The sequence below is a fragment of the Geotrypetes seraphini genome, chromosome 1, assembly GCF_902459505.1.
Source record: "Geotrypetes seraphini chromosome 1, aGeoSer1.1, whole genome shotgun sequence".
NCBI lineage: Eukaryota > Metazoa > Chordata > Amphibia > Gymnophiona > Dermophiidae > Geotrypetes > Geotrypetes seraphini.
Genome location: NC_047084.1, coordinates 471089873 through 471105917, shown reverse-complemented (window position 1 = coordinate 471105917; position 16045 = coordinate 471089873). Strand labels below are relative to the sequence as shown.

At 44.6% G+C, this 16045-nt stretch overlaps 1 protein-coding gene across 4 annotated transcripts in view; it reads right to left on the bottom strand.

Annotated features, from left to right (window-relative positions):
* Positions 1-16045, bottom strand: part of ABHD17B (abhydrolase domain containing 17B, depalmitoylase) — a 162043-nt gene that overhangs the window by 95756 nt on the left and 50242 nt on the right. For all 4 annotated transcript variants that reach the window (XM_033924631.1, XM_033924607.1, XM_033924623.1 and 1 more), the window contains exon 2: positions 14653-15127. In XM_033924631.1, coding sequence (XP_033780522.1) covers positions 14653-15119 — 467 coding nt within the window. In that variant the 5' untranslated portion in view covers positions 15120-15127. The remainder of the gene's footprint in view (positions 1-14652; positions 15128-16045) is intronic.

Below are 16045 nucleotides of genomic sequence, written 5' to 3'. Positions count from 1 at the left end.
GAAATAAGAAAGTCTTTAGATTGATCTTGAATTTGACTAGTTGTTGTTCGTCGCGGAGGTGTTGTGGAAGTGAGTTCCATAATGTAGGGGCTGTTATAGCGAAGTTTGTTTTGCGAGTATAATAAGAATCTTTAAGGGATGGAATATAGAGAAGTTTTTGGTCAGATGATCTTAATGTGCGAGTGGAACTTTGAGGTATAAGGAGTTTATCGAGGAATGTAGGTTGATGTAAGAGTTTGATTTTGAAAGTGAGTAGAATAATTTTATAAGTGATACGATAAGAAATTGGAAGCCAGTGGGCTTCCTTTAACAGAGGAGTGACATGATCATATTTGTTTTTTTTATAGATAAGTTTTATTGCGGTATTTTGTATCAGTTGAAGGCGTCGTAGTTCTTTTTGAGGGAGGCCGTTAAGGAGCGAGTTGCAGTAGTCTAAGTGAGAAATTACTAAAGAGTGGGTCAAAATAGTAATAGAATCAGTATTTAGAATGGAAATTAATGATCTGATGATGCGAAGTTTATAGAAGCAGACCTTTGCTACGGAACTAATATGTTCATGAAAGGAGAGATCTCTATCAATAATGACGCCAAGTAGAAACATAGAAACATAGTAGTTTAATTTTAGTTTCCATATGTAGTGGGATAGATTTGATAGAGATAGTTCCTGGTAATGATTCAGATTTTTTAATGGGGAGTAGGAGTCCACAAGATTTGTCAATGTTAAGTGAAAGTTTATTTGTGTATAGCCATTCGTTTATGTTATCCAATTTATTATTTATGTCTTTTATGTCAGAGATGTTAGTGGTGTTAATAGGGTGAAGAAGTTGAATATCGTCTGCATAGGCGAAAATAGTAAATCCTATCGATTGGGCTAATGTAAGGAGAGGAGAGAGAAATACATTGAATAATAATGGTGATAATATTGAACCTTGTGGCACTCCGAAAGTTTGAGATATAGTTGAGGAAATTTCGTTTTTTACGCAGACTTTAGAGCTGCGTTCCTGAAAGTAAGATAAGAACCAAGAGAGTGCAGAACCAGAAATGCGGCAATCTTTTAATCTAGAGATAAGAAGAGAATGATCGATAGTGTCAAAAGCTGCAGAGAGGTCTAGAGAGATTAGAATGACAGATTTTTGGTGTTCATGGTAGTATTGTATGGTTGAAATAAGGCCTAGTAAAGATAGTTCTGTAGAATGTAGCATTCTGTAGTAATTTGGTTTGTTCAGTTTTCACAATAGTGGAGGGGATATTTTTGAAAGGGAGGGGAGACAGGGGTTTTGTTGATCCTTGCTCTGTATTATTTGAATTTATAAAATGATAATTGTACAGAATATTGTTTCTTTTTATACTTTAATAAAATACATTCAATATAAATCCATAACTGAGACTTGTGCGGATGGGATCAGATGATTTGCGGGGACCGAGTTCGCGGAGACGGGGTGGAAACAGGGTTTTAAAAATTTCAGTCCTAGTAGTTTGCCGGTCCACAAAATAATTATTTTATTTCCGCAGGTCCATAGGTGTAAAAAGGTTGAAGAACACTGCCTTAGACTACTGCAATATTATATACTTGGGATCTCTCAAGAAAACCAAACGACTGAGAGTCATCCAAAATGCTGCAGTCCGTCTCATTTATGGTCTCAAGAAATCAGACCAAGTAAGCCCATATTACAAAAAAACTACACTGGCTGCCTGTGGAAGCAAGGGTCATTTTTAAGTTTGCTTGCCTTTGCTTCAAAACCATGACAGGTTCATCCCCAACCTTTCAATTCAAATTCAAATTCCCAGGCACAACTAATACACGCAGTATCTACTTGTTCGCTTTTCCATCTGTAAAGGGCTGTACCTACGAGAGATACCTCAATAGAACACTATCATTCCAAGCAGGCAAATGGAACAAATGTTTAACCAACTTCATCTCAAATGCACTTTCGTACCAAACGTTTAGGAAGTCAATAAAAACTTATCTCTTTCACAAATTTCTCTGACCCCACTTCCAAAACACTTCCAGATAAACCTGACTAAACTTAACATGCCAATGTAATTTCGAAAGTTCTCTGTAATGTTGCTGTCTTTATACAGTCTGTAACCGCTTAGAACTGTTTGTGGTATGACGGTATAAAAAAATAAAGTTATTATTTAATTACAGAAAACAGAATATTTATGTACAAAATTAGGACTAAGATTACAGCATATAATTGAAGTTTCAACAAAAACAAACACACACAAAAGAAAATGCAGTCAAATGAAGATATGCAATACACTGTTATGCATATACTTTTTAAAATAAATTTTTGAAGAATTTTTTTCAGAAAAGAATTGCCTTAGTCAGATCCTTCCTTATGGATCACCTCAATTCTGATCCACTTATTCTCAGAACAGAAAACAACCTTTCAGCACTAACTTGGGTTGGTGGTAAAGTAGTAACCACTAGGGAAATACATTTAACAATTTTGAGATAAAAATGGAAAGACTTCTTATACAGTTAGTTTTGATGAATATAATATATATATATATATATATATAAAAAACTTTTTAGTGCAAGTGAGATGTTCTCTATGAGTTTGGAAGAATCCCTTTCTACTTGGAGACTCTCTGCACGTTCCTCCTGACCCAGATAATTTTGAAGATCAAATTCATCCTCAGTTGAGGAGGCTGAAGACAAGGAAAAATTATGTTCTTACCTGTTAATTTTCTTTAGACGCAGCGGATGAATCCACATCTACCAGCAGGCAGAGATAGAGAAACTGATTAACAGGTGGTCCTATTGGCTGGCACGCCTCCTGCATCTCCAGTATAACTCCTTGCCCAAGCATCCGTAATCATCAATATGCCGAGCCTGCAAAAAAAAAAAAAAAAAAACTCCTTTCCCAAAACAAATCCCAAAAGATAACAAAACCGAATACAACATCAAGAACAATGGACTTCAAACTTCGCAAAACAAAAAACCGACAGACGATATCCAGAAAGGGTGGGACTCTGGATTCATCTGCTGTGTCTAAAGGAAAGAAAATTAACAGTAAGAACATAATTTTTCCTTCCTTAGCAAAAGCAGCAGATGAATCCAGAGACCAATGGGATGTAGCAAAGCAATCCTCAACCAGGGTAGGAAGCAAACGCCACCTCCGCAACAACCGAAGCACTAACGCTGCCTCTGCACGCGCCCCACATTTAACCGCAATGCGGAGATAAAGTAATTATGGAATACCAAGAAGTCGAAGGACAAAACTCCTCCAAGGAACAAACCTCTGGACAATGGTCAAGCAGCCGACACCGCACAGGCCGAATGGACATGAAGGCTTTCCGACAACCGCTTCCCAACCAGCAAGTAAGCGTAAGGAAAGTCCCCCTGGATCCCTCGAGTGATAAAGGCATCGGATGCTGCCATACGTTTTGTCGCATCATTTGAAGAAACCCAAGAGGTGATCTAAACGACTAAAGCCGTCAGAAACCCAGCTTGCAGAGAATGCTACGCACTATTACAAAATGCAGTGAAGAAAAGCTCACCTCCCAGGAATAAGGACGGAAAGGTGAGACTGGCAAAAAAGAAAGTGAGGTACCGTCCAAACCGACATCCCAGAACTAGTAAAGCAGAAATAAGAATCCCCGCCGCACAATGCCTGCAACTCAGAAACCGCCGAGCCGAAGCCCCGGCCACAAGAAACACCGTGGGGAATGGCACTGCCTGGTGGAGTCTCAAAAGACAATGCAGAAACGAAGCCCCCTGTAAACTGCGAAGAAGCACCTTAAGATCGAACTCCGGACAGGACATCTTAAGAGGTGCACGAATACACCGTACTCCCTCGAGGAACTGAACTACAGGAAGTTGAGAAGCAAGCAAAGAGCGAGAAACCTAGCCCAGCTAACAAGCAAAGAATATCATTAGAAGCTGAAGGCAATATAAGCTCGCGCCCAAAAGGAAAGTCAAAAAACCCGAAGGGAGCCAATGACAAGAAATACCCAAGAAAGGAAAAGCCACCCAACAGAAGCATAAGCCACAGGTGAAGAAGTCTGATTCACCAGTAGAAGCGAATAAACCAGCTTACACGTCATCCTTGACGGCGCCAAAGCCAAGACTTAACACCATCATAGGACGAATAGTCATGGTGAGCAGACACCAGGAGAGTAAATCCGGAGAAACCAGGAATCTCAACAGGTCGATGAAAAATTCATCAGTCACATAGCAAGGATGTTCAGCCAATCTGTAGATCCTCAGATCACTATGCCCTGAAAGCGAGCATGAGAAGGCAAATCCATCCAAACATCAGCCAGGGGAAAACACTTATAAAGAGAGAAACCAGAGGCGAGAAAGAAGCAACGCTACTACCCTCTCTGACTGCCACTCCCTGCGTCTGCTGAAGAAGCTAGGAAGTCAGGACTCCAAGATGAGGCCAGGAGGTCAGGTGCTATCATACCTCACCCTTATACAAAGAGCTGGAAAGCCTGAGCAAAGAGTTCCCAATGTCTAGTATGTAGAAGATGGGTGAAGACTACCACCCCTAGTCACTATATCTAAAGAGCCGAAAGGCATGCTGAGCGCTGCACCCTGTAACAAACAAAAGACGGTTGCTGCTCAGACGAGAAAATCCATCGAAATCTTTCTCCTGTCCTGTAAAATGACACGCCGACCGAATAGGAAGATGAGATTCCACCCCTTGAAGGAGAACCAGTACAGAACTCGCCAACTGAGTACATTCCACACTTTCTGGCCATAGAGAAACAGCACTGTCATAACACTGCCCTAAAAGACCAGCATCGTTATCCTGGAAGAATGGGCTGAAAACACCACAACGGCAGCCAGAGCATGCACCAGTCTAGAAGAGGAACGAGTAGTGAGCCGTCCCTGAAGATCCGGCTCCTAGCGCAGAGGATTGAAGGCACTGAACCCCCCCAACCAACAGCCTGGTGACTCTGGGCCAAGCCAGCAAAGACCGAGGAGGAATCTCGCAGAGCCACCAAAGGATACTGAGCGATGTCAGAGGAGCCTACCAAATAATACAAATAGAGCCTGGAGATATCGGGAACCCCTGGAACAAAAGTGACTACTGCATTGTGCTCACACGAAAGCGAGCCCAAGTTTCCAGCGGAGCCAGCACCCTGAAACCTAGAACCTGCACCGAACCCAAATGCACGGTCGCGGTGCCCTAAGAAGGTGGCAAACCTGAGACAGCAACCCATCACCCTAGGCTCCGGCAAGAAACACCACGTTCCCCCACGTGAACAACAAAATCTCCCTGATATAGCAATAAGTAGTGAATGAGAAAGGAAACCATCCTTGGGAGTCCGTCAGACGGACCTGGCTGGAAGAAGTCCAATGCAAGCAGGTAGCTAATAAAGGAACCCTCATAATCGACAACCTCTTGGAAAGCCATGGATAGGCGAAAGAGCATCCATCAAAACCGATAGCGCTGCTCAAAAAGAGGCAAGCGAAGCAAGAGCGGAGTCAGCGACCATAATGAAAAGGAAAACCTGCTCATAGTGATTCCTCGGAAAGGACAACGCAGAGAAACCACTTCAGCAGAATGAGATCCAGCCCCAGACAGATCAAATCCCCCGTCCCAGGCACCATGAAGTAAATGGAATAACTTACCTTAGTTCTGGAAGAACTAAAAACACATAAGGAAGCTCAAGACATGGGACTCCAAGAAGGAAATGGAAACCGGAGGAAAATGCAAATCACCCGTAAAAGCCGTCAGCAGCCTGAAAAAATTGTCAAGGCCCCCGACCTGAGATCATAGAACATCCCCTCTCACGAGAAATCCTCAAGAGCAGTTAGAGGAAACTAAGATCCCTCTCAGAATGAAGAGCAGAAGGTCGGGGAATGGCTGGACTAGAACCGTAAGATCTGGAAGAAGAAAGGGACTCGCCTACGAAAATTCCAGGTTTGTGATCTCCGAAGGAGTAGATCGGCACTCCGAAAACAGTACCATCTCCATGCAATGGTAGCGGAAAAACATACAGCCTAGGAAATGAAGATACACGAGACGTGATCAAGATACTGCAGTTACTGCCCCATGCAGGTAAGAAACCAACCTCCAGATACTTACGCCCCTCTCGAAAACCAACCTGCGGCAAAAAGAAAGAGACAGCATAGAGACCTGACCCGGGAGTAAAACGACGAAAGGGGACCTTAATCGAACCGAGCTACTAAGGAGCAGGCTCAGTGACAGAATTGGCACCCCCTTGTCCATCAAAAGGTTGCCCCGGGCCACAAGTAGCTGCACAACATATGCTGGCTACAAGGTGGGCCATCCAATATGATGAAGTAGAAGATGGCGATCCCAGACCATTTTTCAACAGAGTCCGAAACCTGGTGGACCCGCCACCCAAAAAAGAAAGGAAGACAGCCCTGTCACAGGAATAGGAGAAGCACCATCCGGCAAACACGTGCCCCCCTATACTAGGCCGCAACGCAGAAAATTTTAAGGAAACTACCATTAACGATTTAGCAAAAGTGTTACCAACCACCTGCAGTGACAAGCAGAGGTCCAGAGAACAAAATATCCCAGAAGGCAAAACCCCGAGAGAGACAAGGAGAAACCCGCATAAAGCACGGGAAAACTCCAAACCTAACAGAACTCAGCTGCGATGCGCTGTGGGCTGAACCGGAGTACAGGGCATTTAAACAGGGCAGGCAAACACCAAGAAAAAATGGCCACGCCACACTCTGCCGTATCTAATAAGCTGGGCGCCGAACACAAGCATGCACCAGAAACCCCAGGCAAAGTGCAAATAAACACTCCCCAAGACCAAAAACTGCATCAATGATATGTTAAGGTTTCCCTTTTTTTTTTTTTTTAAACATAGAACAAAAAAGAACAGCGAGCCCATCTATGTCTGACAACCCAGGCACTTCGGTCCCACCGAAAATGAACGCCATGGCAAACACTGTGGCTCAGCCGACAAGAAACGATCTCGGCCCGCCAAAAATAACTGCCACATGAAGCGCTGCGGCACCGCCGACAGTTAAGGAGTACAGCCCACTGAAAAAGACAGCCTTAGGAAACGATGCGGTTCAGCCGACAGCGAAGGAGCTCGGTCCTAAGGAAATGTACAACGCCTGCGACTTTGCTGACAGCGTAGGAGCTCGGTCCTAAGGAAATGTACAACGCTGTGGCTTTGCTGACAGCATAGGAGCTTGGTCCTGATAAAAGGCACAGCCAGAGACAACGCTGCGGCACTGCCGACAGCAAAAGTGCTCAGTCCCGCTTAAAATTACAACCCCGGAAACCCGATTCTGCCGAAAGCAGAAGAGCTGAAGTGTACACCGCCGGTGCGAGGGAAAATGTCTGCCATGCAACGGCTTGCAAGATACAAAACTGGAGGCCTCCAAAAACACACTTTGCAAACTTGAAATACCCAATGTCAGTACAGCCCAACAAAAACCTGAATATACAGAACACAAAACTTTGCACACTTTGTACATACAAAATACCAAATGTCAGTGCTGCCCAACCAAAACCTCAGTGTACAGAACACAAAACTACAGCCGTGGTACTCACGCGACTCAGAACCTGCCTTATATGCCAGAACAGACAAGACAAGCACAAGCAGTGGGATAGTGCTGAGTGAAGCCAGTAAATGTCGGTTGTTCAGGACAAACTGGGCAGAATGCAGTATCCGGGTCTCTTTTTTTTTTTTTTGCAATGAAGGGAAAGAAGAAAAAAATGGAGACCCAGGCAGACCCTCTATCAATGGAGGGAGGGTGAGGCAGGGACCTGGGGGGGGGGGCTCAGGTGTAACCCCTAAAGCCGGCACCGTTCAGCCGGACACCCCTGTCTCACTGAAGAGGAAACCTCAACAGGAGAAACAGCACTGCAACTCACTGAAGAGAAAATCTCAACAGGAGAAATAAGTGTCCAGTCACAGCCAGACTCCAGGAGCTAGTGGAAAAGCGACCATCACCTGCTGGGAGATAGAGAATACTGGAGATGCAGGAGGCGTGCCAGCCAATAGGACCACCTATTAATCAGTTTCTCTATCTCCGCCTGCTGGTAGATGTGAGCTATCCCATTGGTCTCTGGATTCATCTGCTGCTGTTGCTAAGGAAGGCAGCCTTAACTACTACTTCTTCCCAACACTGCTGCAACCTATTCATTCTAACTGCTATCTTATACAGCATCTTTCCCTTTAGTCAGCTGTTCATCACCCAGCAGAATCTGGTGCACTGGGTCTACGTAAACTGCTAGCAAAAGAACCTCTTTTTCTAATAAATTATGCTCCTCTCTTTCATTGAAGCAGCAACACCATCTGCAATTAACCTCTCTTACACTGTATTTACAAGTACTTTGAATTCAGGCCATAAAATTTAAAAATGTTCAATTTCCATATGCTGTAAGTTTTTAATGTTCAAGCTGTAGTTGAGTGGGCAGATTTACTTACCCTGAATATAACACAATTACAAACCAATGCCCAACATGGTTTTGCCCAAAACTAGGGCTATATTGGGGAAACTGAACCATTAGAATAAAAAATAGTAAAATCATAAATAAATCAAAAAGTAATAAATGAATAATCCTCCCTCCCCCTTTTATGAAGCCACGTTAGGCTTTATCGTCTGCTGTGACGGTAAAAGCGCCGATGCTCATAGAATTCCTATGCATATTGGAAATAATATCACAGCCGCCAATGATAAAAAAAAGCCTAATGCAGCTTCAAAAATGGGGGTCTAAGTTAATTATAAAGACAGACATTTTAACAATATTTAAAACAACTCTTCAATAAAGAATGGCACCATCTAACAATGTACTGTAATTAAGACTGCATAGTGGATACAATGCTCTTATTCCAATGACAATGATGATGATGCTGCTGACTGGCACACAGAGTTCACAGTCTGCATCCACTTGGCTCTTAGAGCAGGCGTGTCCAGCCTTTTGGCTTCCCTGGGCTGCACTGGCCGAAAAAATTTTTTCTGGGGCCGCACAAACACTAGCTGATGAGCAAAAAAAAAAAAAAGGTTGAGCAGGTCCCAAATTTGCAATCACTAATATAGAAGATGTACGTATCTAACAATAAACCTTCATTAAAGGGACACTGTGGCAAGGAACCCAAAACAGTAATTCTTACCCTGACTGAGTGATCCTCCACGTGCACCGCTGACAGTGGGATCAGCCACAGGCTTCCGCATCCCCACTCTGATGAGCAGGGATGGGTGCTCCTGATTTTCCCATTCACTTCTATTACAGATACTGTGAGCCTCTTCAGAGGTGAACCTCATCAGAGCGGGGATGCTGAATCAGCTGTCAGCAGCGCATGTGGAGGATCGTTTAATCAAGGTAAATTACTGCTTTTTTGGGCCTCCCACTTTGAGCTTAGGCTCCCTCAAAATGAATATCTCCCCTGCAATAGCTAGTAGGGATCTCCAAGCCTCACCAACTGACAGACACCTCCTCCCCCTCCAACTTCCCAAGTTCTGCAGCTGGCAGCAATATTGCAGAGCAGCAGCCTTCCCTCCTCCCCTTGGCTTTCATGCATGCATGAAAGCAGGGGAAGTTTGAGGATATTGTCATTGGCTGCAAAGCTTGGAGATTTTGAGTTGCCAAACTGGAGGAAGATGTCTTCAGTTGGCAGGGCTTGGGAATCCCCACTAGCTCAAATATTTATAAATTGCACTCAGGCGGGGAGACACTTTGGTGCCCATCCACTAATTCTGGGCTCCAGTCCCTCCCCCAAATCAGCTGTACAGTATATGACTACGCCACTGAATACAAAAATAATTGTGATGCACTTGTCCCAAAGCTAACATATTCCAGTTAATAAATTCAAAATAAACAATTTTTTTCTACCTTGTTGTCTGGATGTTTTGTTTTTCCATTATTTTGGTCCCAGTTTCTCTTTCAGCTTTTTGTCTATCTTCAACTAATACTCTTTCCAGTGTCTGCTGTCCATTTTTTTCTCCTCTTCTGTCATTCCATTTCCTTCTTAAGTTAAGAAAGCCGAAAGGGAAAAATCAATATGTTGGAATGTATTGATTTTTCCCTTTCAGCTTTCTTAACTTTTTCTTTTCTGCCTCTGTCCACTCAAATCTTGCTTTCTTTCTCACCCTTCTTTTTAAATGTTCAGCTACCTCTCAATTCTTCATCTTCTCCCATTTCCCATCTCTCCTATTCCCTTCTATCTACTCCCCATTACCACATTTCTACCACTGTACTCACTGCTCTCTCACTCATCTTGTCATCTCCCTTTTGACCTCATCCACATGGCTCACCACTTTCAGAATCCCCCTTCCTCTCTCCACTGGGCAGGTTATAATTCCCTGTCCCTTTCTTTCCATCCCCTAGAATCATCGTATCCCAGCTCTCTTCCCCCTCCTGCACTCCCATTTTTCCATCTCTCCTCCTCTATCTCCATGGTCCAACATTTTGCTCCCTCTTTTCTGTTTTTCTTCTCCCCCCCTTGATGCTGAAGAATGAAATGGAGGAAAAATAAATTTTAAAAAATTAGAGTTGCTGCATCTCTCTGCCTTTCATAACATTTCTCCCTCCCTCCCATCCCCAGATCCAACTTCTTTCCCTTTCTCTTCCCAACTGCCCCCATCTCATCTCTCCCCCTGCCTGCCTGCCTCCCTTCCCCAAGTCCACCATTTCTTCCTTTCTCTTCCTAACAGTTCTCCCTTCAAGTATCCAAACCACCCAAGTCAACTTCTCTCCCTTCAGACCATTGCCCACCATCTCTCTCTCTCTCTATCCTTTGTTTCTGGCCCCATAAGCTCTCCCCCCTCAGGCCTAATCTGGCACTTCTTTTAATATCCCCCCCCCAAAAAAACCAACATCCAGTAGGCTTCATTTTTCTCCCCTTCTCTCTGCGCCCATGCATCTCTACCCCATTCCTCTCCCACCATATCCAATAATTCTCTCCGTCTCCGTCCCTCCTCTCTCTGCCCAACAGTTCTCCTCTTTCTTTATCTCTCCAATTGCACCATCTCTTTCCCTCTCTCAGACACCCAGTTCTCCCTTTCTATTATCTCTCTCACCTCAGCATCTCTTTCCCTCACTTCCTCCATTCTTCCATCTTATGGTTCATGCTCCCTCTCCCTCTTTCCCTTCATTCTGTGTCCTAAGTCCCCTCCCTCCTTTCTTCCATCATTTTTCTAAGTTTGTGCTCCCTCCCTCTCAAGTCCCAACATGCCCTTCTCCTTCCTTCCCTTCTTTGCCCCAGGTGTTTACCTTCAGGCCGGCTCCCTCCTCACTGCTAGTCATTTTTTTTGCTGAAAGCTGCGGGCAGCACCTCCCTCTCAAGTCCCAACATGCCCTTCTCCCTTTCTCCCTTCTGTGCCGCGGGTGTTTACCTTCTTGCCTGCTCCCTCCTCCATTCTTGCAGTGTTCACTCAAAGCTGCGGGTAGCGGCTCCCACACACCTCCCGCGGCTGATATGGAAGCGTTCCCTCTGACAACAGCAGGAGACACGTATGAGTCGCTGCCCACGGCTTTGAGTGAACGCTGCAGCAAGACGGAGGAGGGAGCCGGCAAGACAGTAAACACCTGTGGGCGGCAGAGGAAAACACCGCATCGTCCTCGAGCAGGGCCGCACAAAATACCTCAGGGGCCGCAGCTTGGACACCCCTGCTCTAGAGCATCAGAGTAGGTGGGTGGAAGAATCTTTACCACCCACTGGCTCTCCAAAAGAGAGAAGGCTGTATATTGGCCATTGTTTCTGACTATATTAGGAGCTCTTCTGGCTATGTGGGAAGAGAGATGGGACAGCCACAGTCCACCTCGTAAGAAACCTCTGGGGTTACCCAAGTCTATAGGAAAAAATATGCTCCCATCAAGCATTGAGCACAGGAAGTGCAACTGGCTCTCAAAAACTACAGTGTTTGGTCACTGGTAATATCTAGAACAGTGGCACACAAGCTGACAAACTCCCTTCCCCCTCCCAAATTCACTTGGTGACATCACAGCACACTGCTTGAGATGAACTGCTGCTTCAGCTCTTGTCAGTTAGCCAAGTTAGCTCAAAGTATGTCATTGTGCTTTTTCTTTTTTTGTGGCTTGTAGTAACTTTTCTCCCAACAAAGAAAGGAATAAAGTAAAGACACATCCAAGTCTTTTTTTTCCCCCCTCACACCCAAACAATGTTAAATAAGAGCTGTGGGGAAAAGGGGGAGCGGGCAGACATATTGTATTATGGGGCACTAGATGTTCCTTCTCACCCCCACCACTGGCAAATTATGTCAGAAGCTACTCCAAGCTACAGCTCATGGGGTAAATGCTGGTAGCTGAGGAGGGCACAGAGCCATGGACTGAACCTTAAGAGCTAAAGGCTCAGGGACTCAATTGCAGAGGATGCAGGCTGTAGACTGTGTGCTGGAAATCATGTTCAGGATCTGATGCACCAGCCAGAAACAATCTATACCACTGTTCTTCAACCGCCGGTCCGCAGAAAATTTCTGCCGGTCTGCGCAGGGCCAGCGAGATCGAGTCAGCAGTTCAAGTTCCTGCCGACTGTGGTTCCTGCTGACTACCGTTCCTCCCAGCCTCGGGCGATCAAGACAGGCTGCCAACATTGGGGCCTTCCTTCTGCAAGTCTCACCTGTTCAGAAACAGGAAGTTGAAACAAAATAGGCTGGACTCAAAGAGTGAAGGTCCCGACGTCGGCAGCCTGTCTTGATTGCCCGAGGCTGGGAGGAACCACAGTACCCTCAAACTATCCTATCATCCCTAAAACTTCCCAAGCCCCCCCAAACTATCCTCATCCCAAACTACTTCTTTGCAACTACCCCCTCCTACTACACCCAAAGAGCTAGAAATTTTGTAATAGGCGATTCATCAAATATCTAATAAAACTTGAAACTTGAAACTCCACCTCTAAAACTACCAATGCAACTGCCCCACCACTCCCCCAAACTGTTCAACCCCCCAAATTACTTATCCTGCACCTATCCCACTACCTCAAATTGTTCAACCTACAAAACACCCCCAGCAATTTCCCCTCACTCCTATAACTAGCCCTCTAACAGCTCAAACCTCTCCCCCACACCACCATCACCCCAAACTCTATCACCCCACAAATCTACTCTTTGCATTTGCTCTACCATCTGCCCCACCCTAAACTATCCTCCTACAACTAAACCTAGCCCCCCAAAACACAAATACATACACACACACACACACACACACACATTGACAAATAGGATTTATAAATAATTCCATGTGGGATACTTTAATTCATTCTACAATGGGTGCTGAAAAGTTCTCACCCCAACCAAGAAGGGAATGCCAGGAATATGGTTCAATCAATGATCTCCAGGCAGAGAGCTGCAGGTACAAGGGAGATGGTCAGCGTGTGCAGGAGCAAGATCCTGGGGAGCCTTCAACGGTGGCTGTCTCCCCTCCCAGCAGCTCTCCTACTTGCCAGGGCAGTGATTCACCTGCAACTTCCTCTTTCTTCAGAGGTGGCAACGGACCCAAGGCTGCCTAAGTAAATCACTGCTGCAGGCAAGTACTGAGAACTGTTGGAAGGGGAGGAAGCCACTGTAGGAGGCTGGGAAGCTGCTGCATAAAGGGAGAGCTGCTACTGGACCTGGAAGGAGGTAGAAGGAGAGATGTTGCTGGGAGGGGAGGAGGGAAAGGGATGGGAAGAGAGTTAATGTTGGACAGGGGGAGGAGGGAAGGGAGAAGGGAAAAAGGAAGGAAACAGCTGGCAGGGAGATTACAAGAGGGGAAGGGGTCAGGGTGGAATGGAGAGATCAGTTGAGGGAAAGGGAAGAGAGAGGAATGAGAAAGTAGAGAGAGATTGATTCTGGAAAGGGGGTCAGCAGAGAAATGAGGGATAAAGATGCTAGATCTAGTGTAGGAGAGATAAAAATGAAGAAAGCAGTGAAGCTGGAATGAATGATGTAAAAAGAAGAGAGGAGGCACAGGCTGGATGGACAGGGGAGAGGGGCATAGAAAGAAGTTAAGATACATATGGAAGGGGGAGAGGGCAGACAGTGGATGGAACAGGCAGATGCTGAATTGAAGAGACAGGGCAGTTGCTGGAAGGAAAAGAGTGAAAAGAAGATGAAAGCAGAAACCAGAGACAACAAAAGGTAGAAAAAAAATCATTTTATTTCTATTTTGTCATTAGAATATATCATATTTGAAATATATATCATGCTAGAGACATAAATGGGGAGTGCAGTATTCTGTTAGCATGATATTTCTGTGTAGCATTCTATAATAACTTGGCTTGGTCAGTTTTCTTGATAGTAGAGGGGATATATGTGAAGGGGAGAGGAGACAGGAGTTTTGTTGGTCCGTGCTCTGTATAATAACTGCGGCTTGTGCAGATGGGATCAGATGGCTTGCGGGGACCGAGCTTGCGGAGACAGGGCGGAAATGTTTTTTTTAAATTTCAGTCTTAATAGTTTGCCGGTCCACAAAATAATTATTTTATTTCTGCCGGTCCATGGGTGTAAAAAGGTTGAAGAACACTGATCTATACCATCTATTGGAGAAGTACTGGGGAATTTCAGGTTGTATTAGTCTTTGATGTTACTAGACTAGTAGCAGATGGAGGTAGAGATACTGAACTAAAGTGACAATACCGACTGAATGAATTGGTACACAAGAGCCAGAAAGGAATATTACAATTTAAATGAAATGAATGCAACTGTATAGTGACAAAAAAAGAATGCCAGCAAACTAAAATGTGGAAGCTATTGCTTACCTTGTCCTGAGAGCTATCCAAGCAGCATCAATGTCAGCATATAGATTTTTCTCTGTTGGTTTCCCAGAGCTGGTTCCATATCCAGAGTAATCATAGGAGAATATATTACAATTAATTCGAGAACCTAGTCCTATGTAAAAGCTGCTCATTTGACCCAAGTCAACAGCATTTCCATGTGAGAAGAGCAACGTATACTTGGCATTAGGGGAGCAGCGTACAAACATACAGGCAATCCTGTTACCTCTGCTGGTTCTAGTCATGAAACATTCAATAGCATCTTTTTCTCGAGAAGAGTACTGCCAGTCTGCTCGTTCTGAAAGATGAAGTGTCCAGCGACTGCCGCTCTCATCACACATAAGTGTGTACGTAGGGTCAGGTGGTAAAAAAGCCAGTTTGGATGCAATCTTCCCTGGGCATGGTGGACAACAGAACAGGCAGCACAATTCACTAAAGGAAAGATTATTCATCTTCTTTGCTGGGAAAGGATGAGACAAAAAAAACAAAAAAAAACACACACACTAAATTACTAAGATAACAAAACACCGAAAAGGGAGTAATTTACTCATATGTTTAAATTTACTGTTGTTTTAGACTGCATTCACAGCCTTAATAAAGTCACTAAAAATAGTGTACAAATTTGTAACATAAAATCAAACAAACCAAAGAGTCACTTATTGAAATATATCACACACAATATTCTATGTAAATGGGTAAAGGAAGGGGGCTTTGGATTTCTCATGTTTTTTTTAGAAGTAGTTCTAGATGTTATTCAGATATAGTAAATATTTCCTTGTTCTTGGAGGTCTGGCAATCTAAGAGGCCTATGTAATAAAATGTGCTAGACTTTGCACACAATTTTGTGTATGCCCTATGTAAGAATGTATACTCCACACAAGCTATGTGCAAAGCTTCAGGCACACATTAGCACAATTAAATCCATGCTACAGCACAGTTACTAGCAGGTGTTATCCAGGGACAGCAGGCAGATATTCTCACGAATGGGTGATGTCACCGACAGAGCCCCAGTATGGACCACTTTAAAAGTGTTTACAAAGTTCACGATAGCCCGAACTGTGCATGCGCGAGTGCCTTCTCGTCCGACATAGGGCGCGCGGTCACTCAGTTAAGATAAGCCAGCTAAGAAGCCAACCCAGGGAGGAAGGTGGGATGTGAGAATATCTGCCTGCTGTCCCTGGATAAAGCAATGTTACTTACCGTAACAGTTGTTATCCAGGGACAGCAGGCAGCTATTCTCACTAGTGGGTGATGTCATTCGACGGAGCCCCAATGCGGGCGTCTCACAAGCATACTTGCTTGTAGAAACTTTAGAAGTTTCGAGTCACCCACACCACGCATGCGCGAGTGCCTTCCCGCCCGATGCACCGGGCGTGTC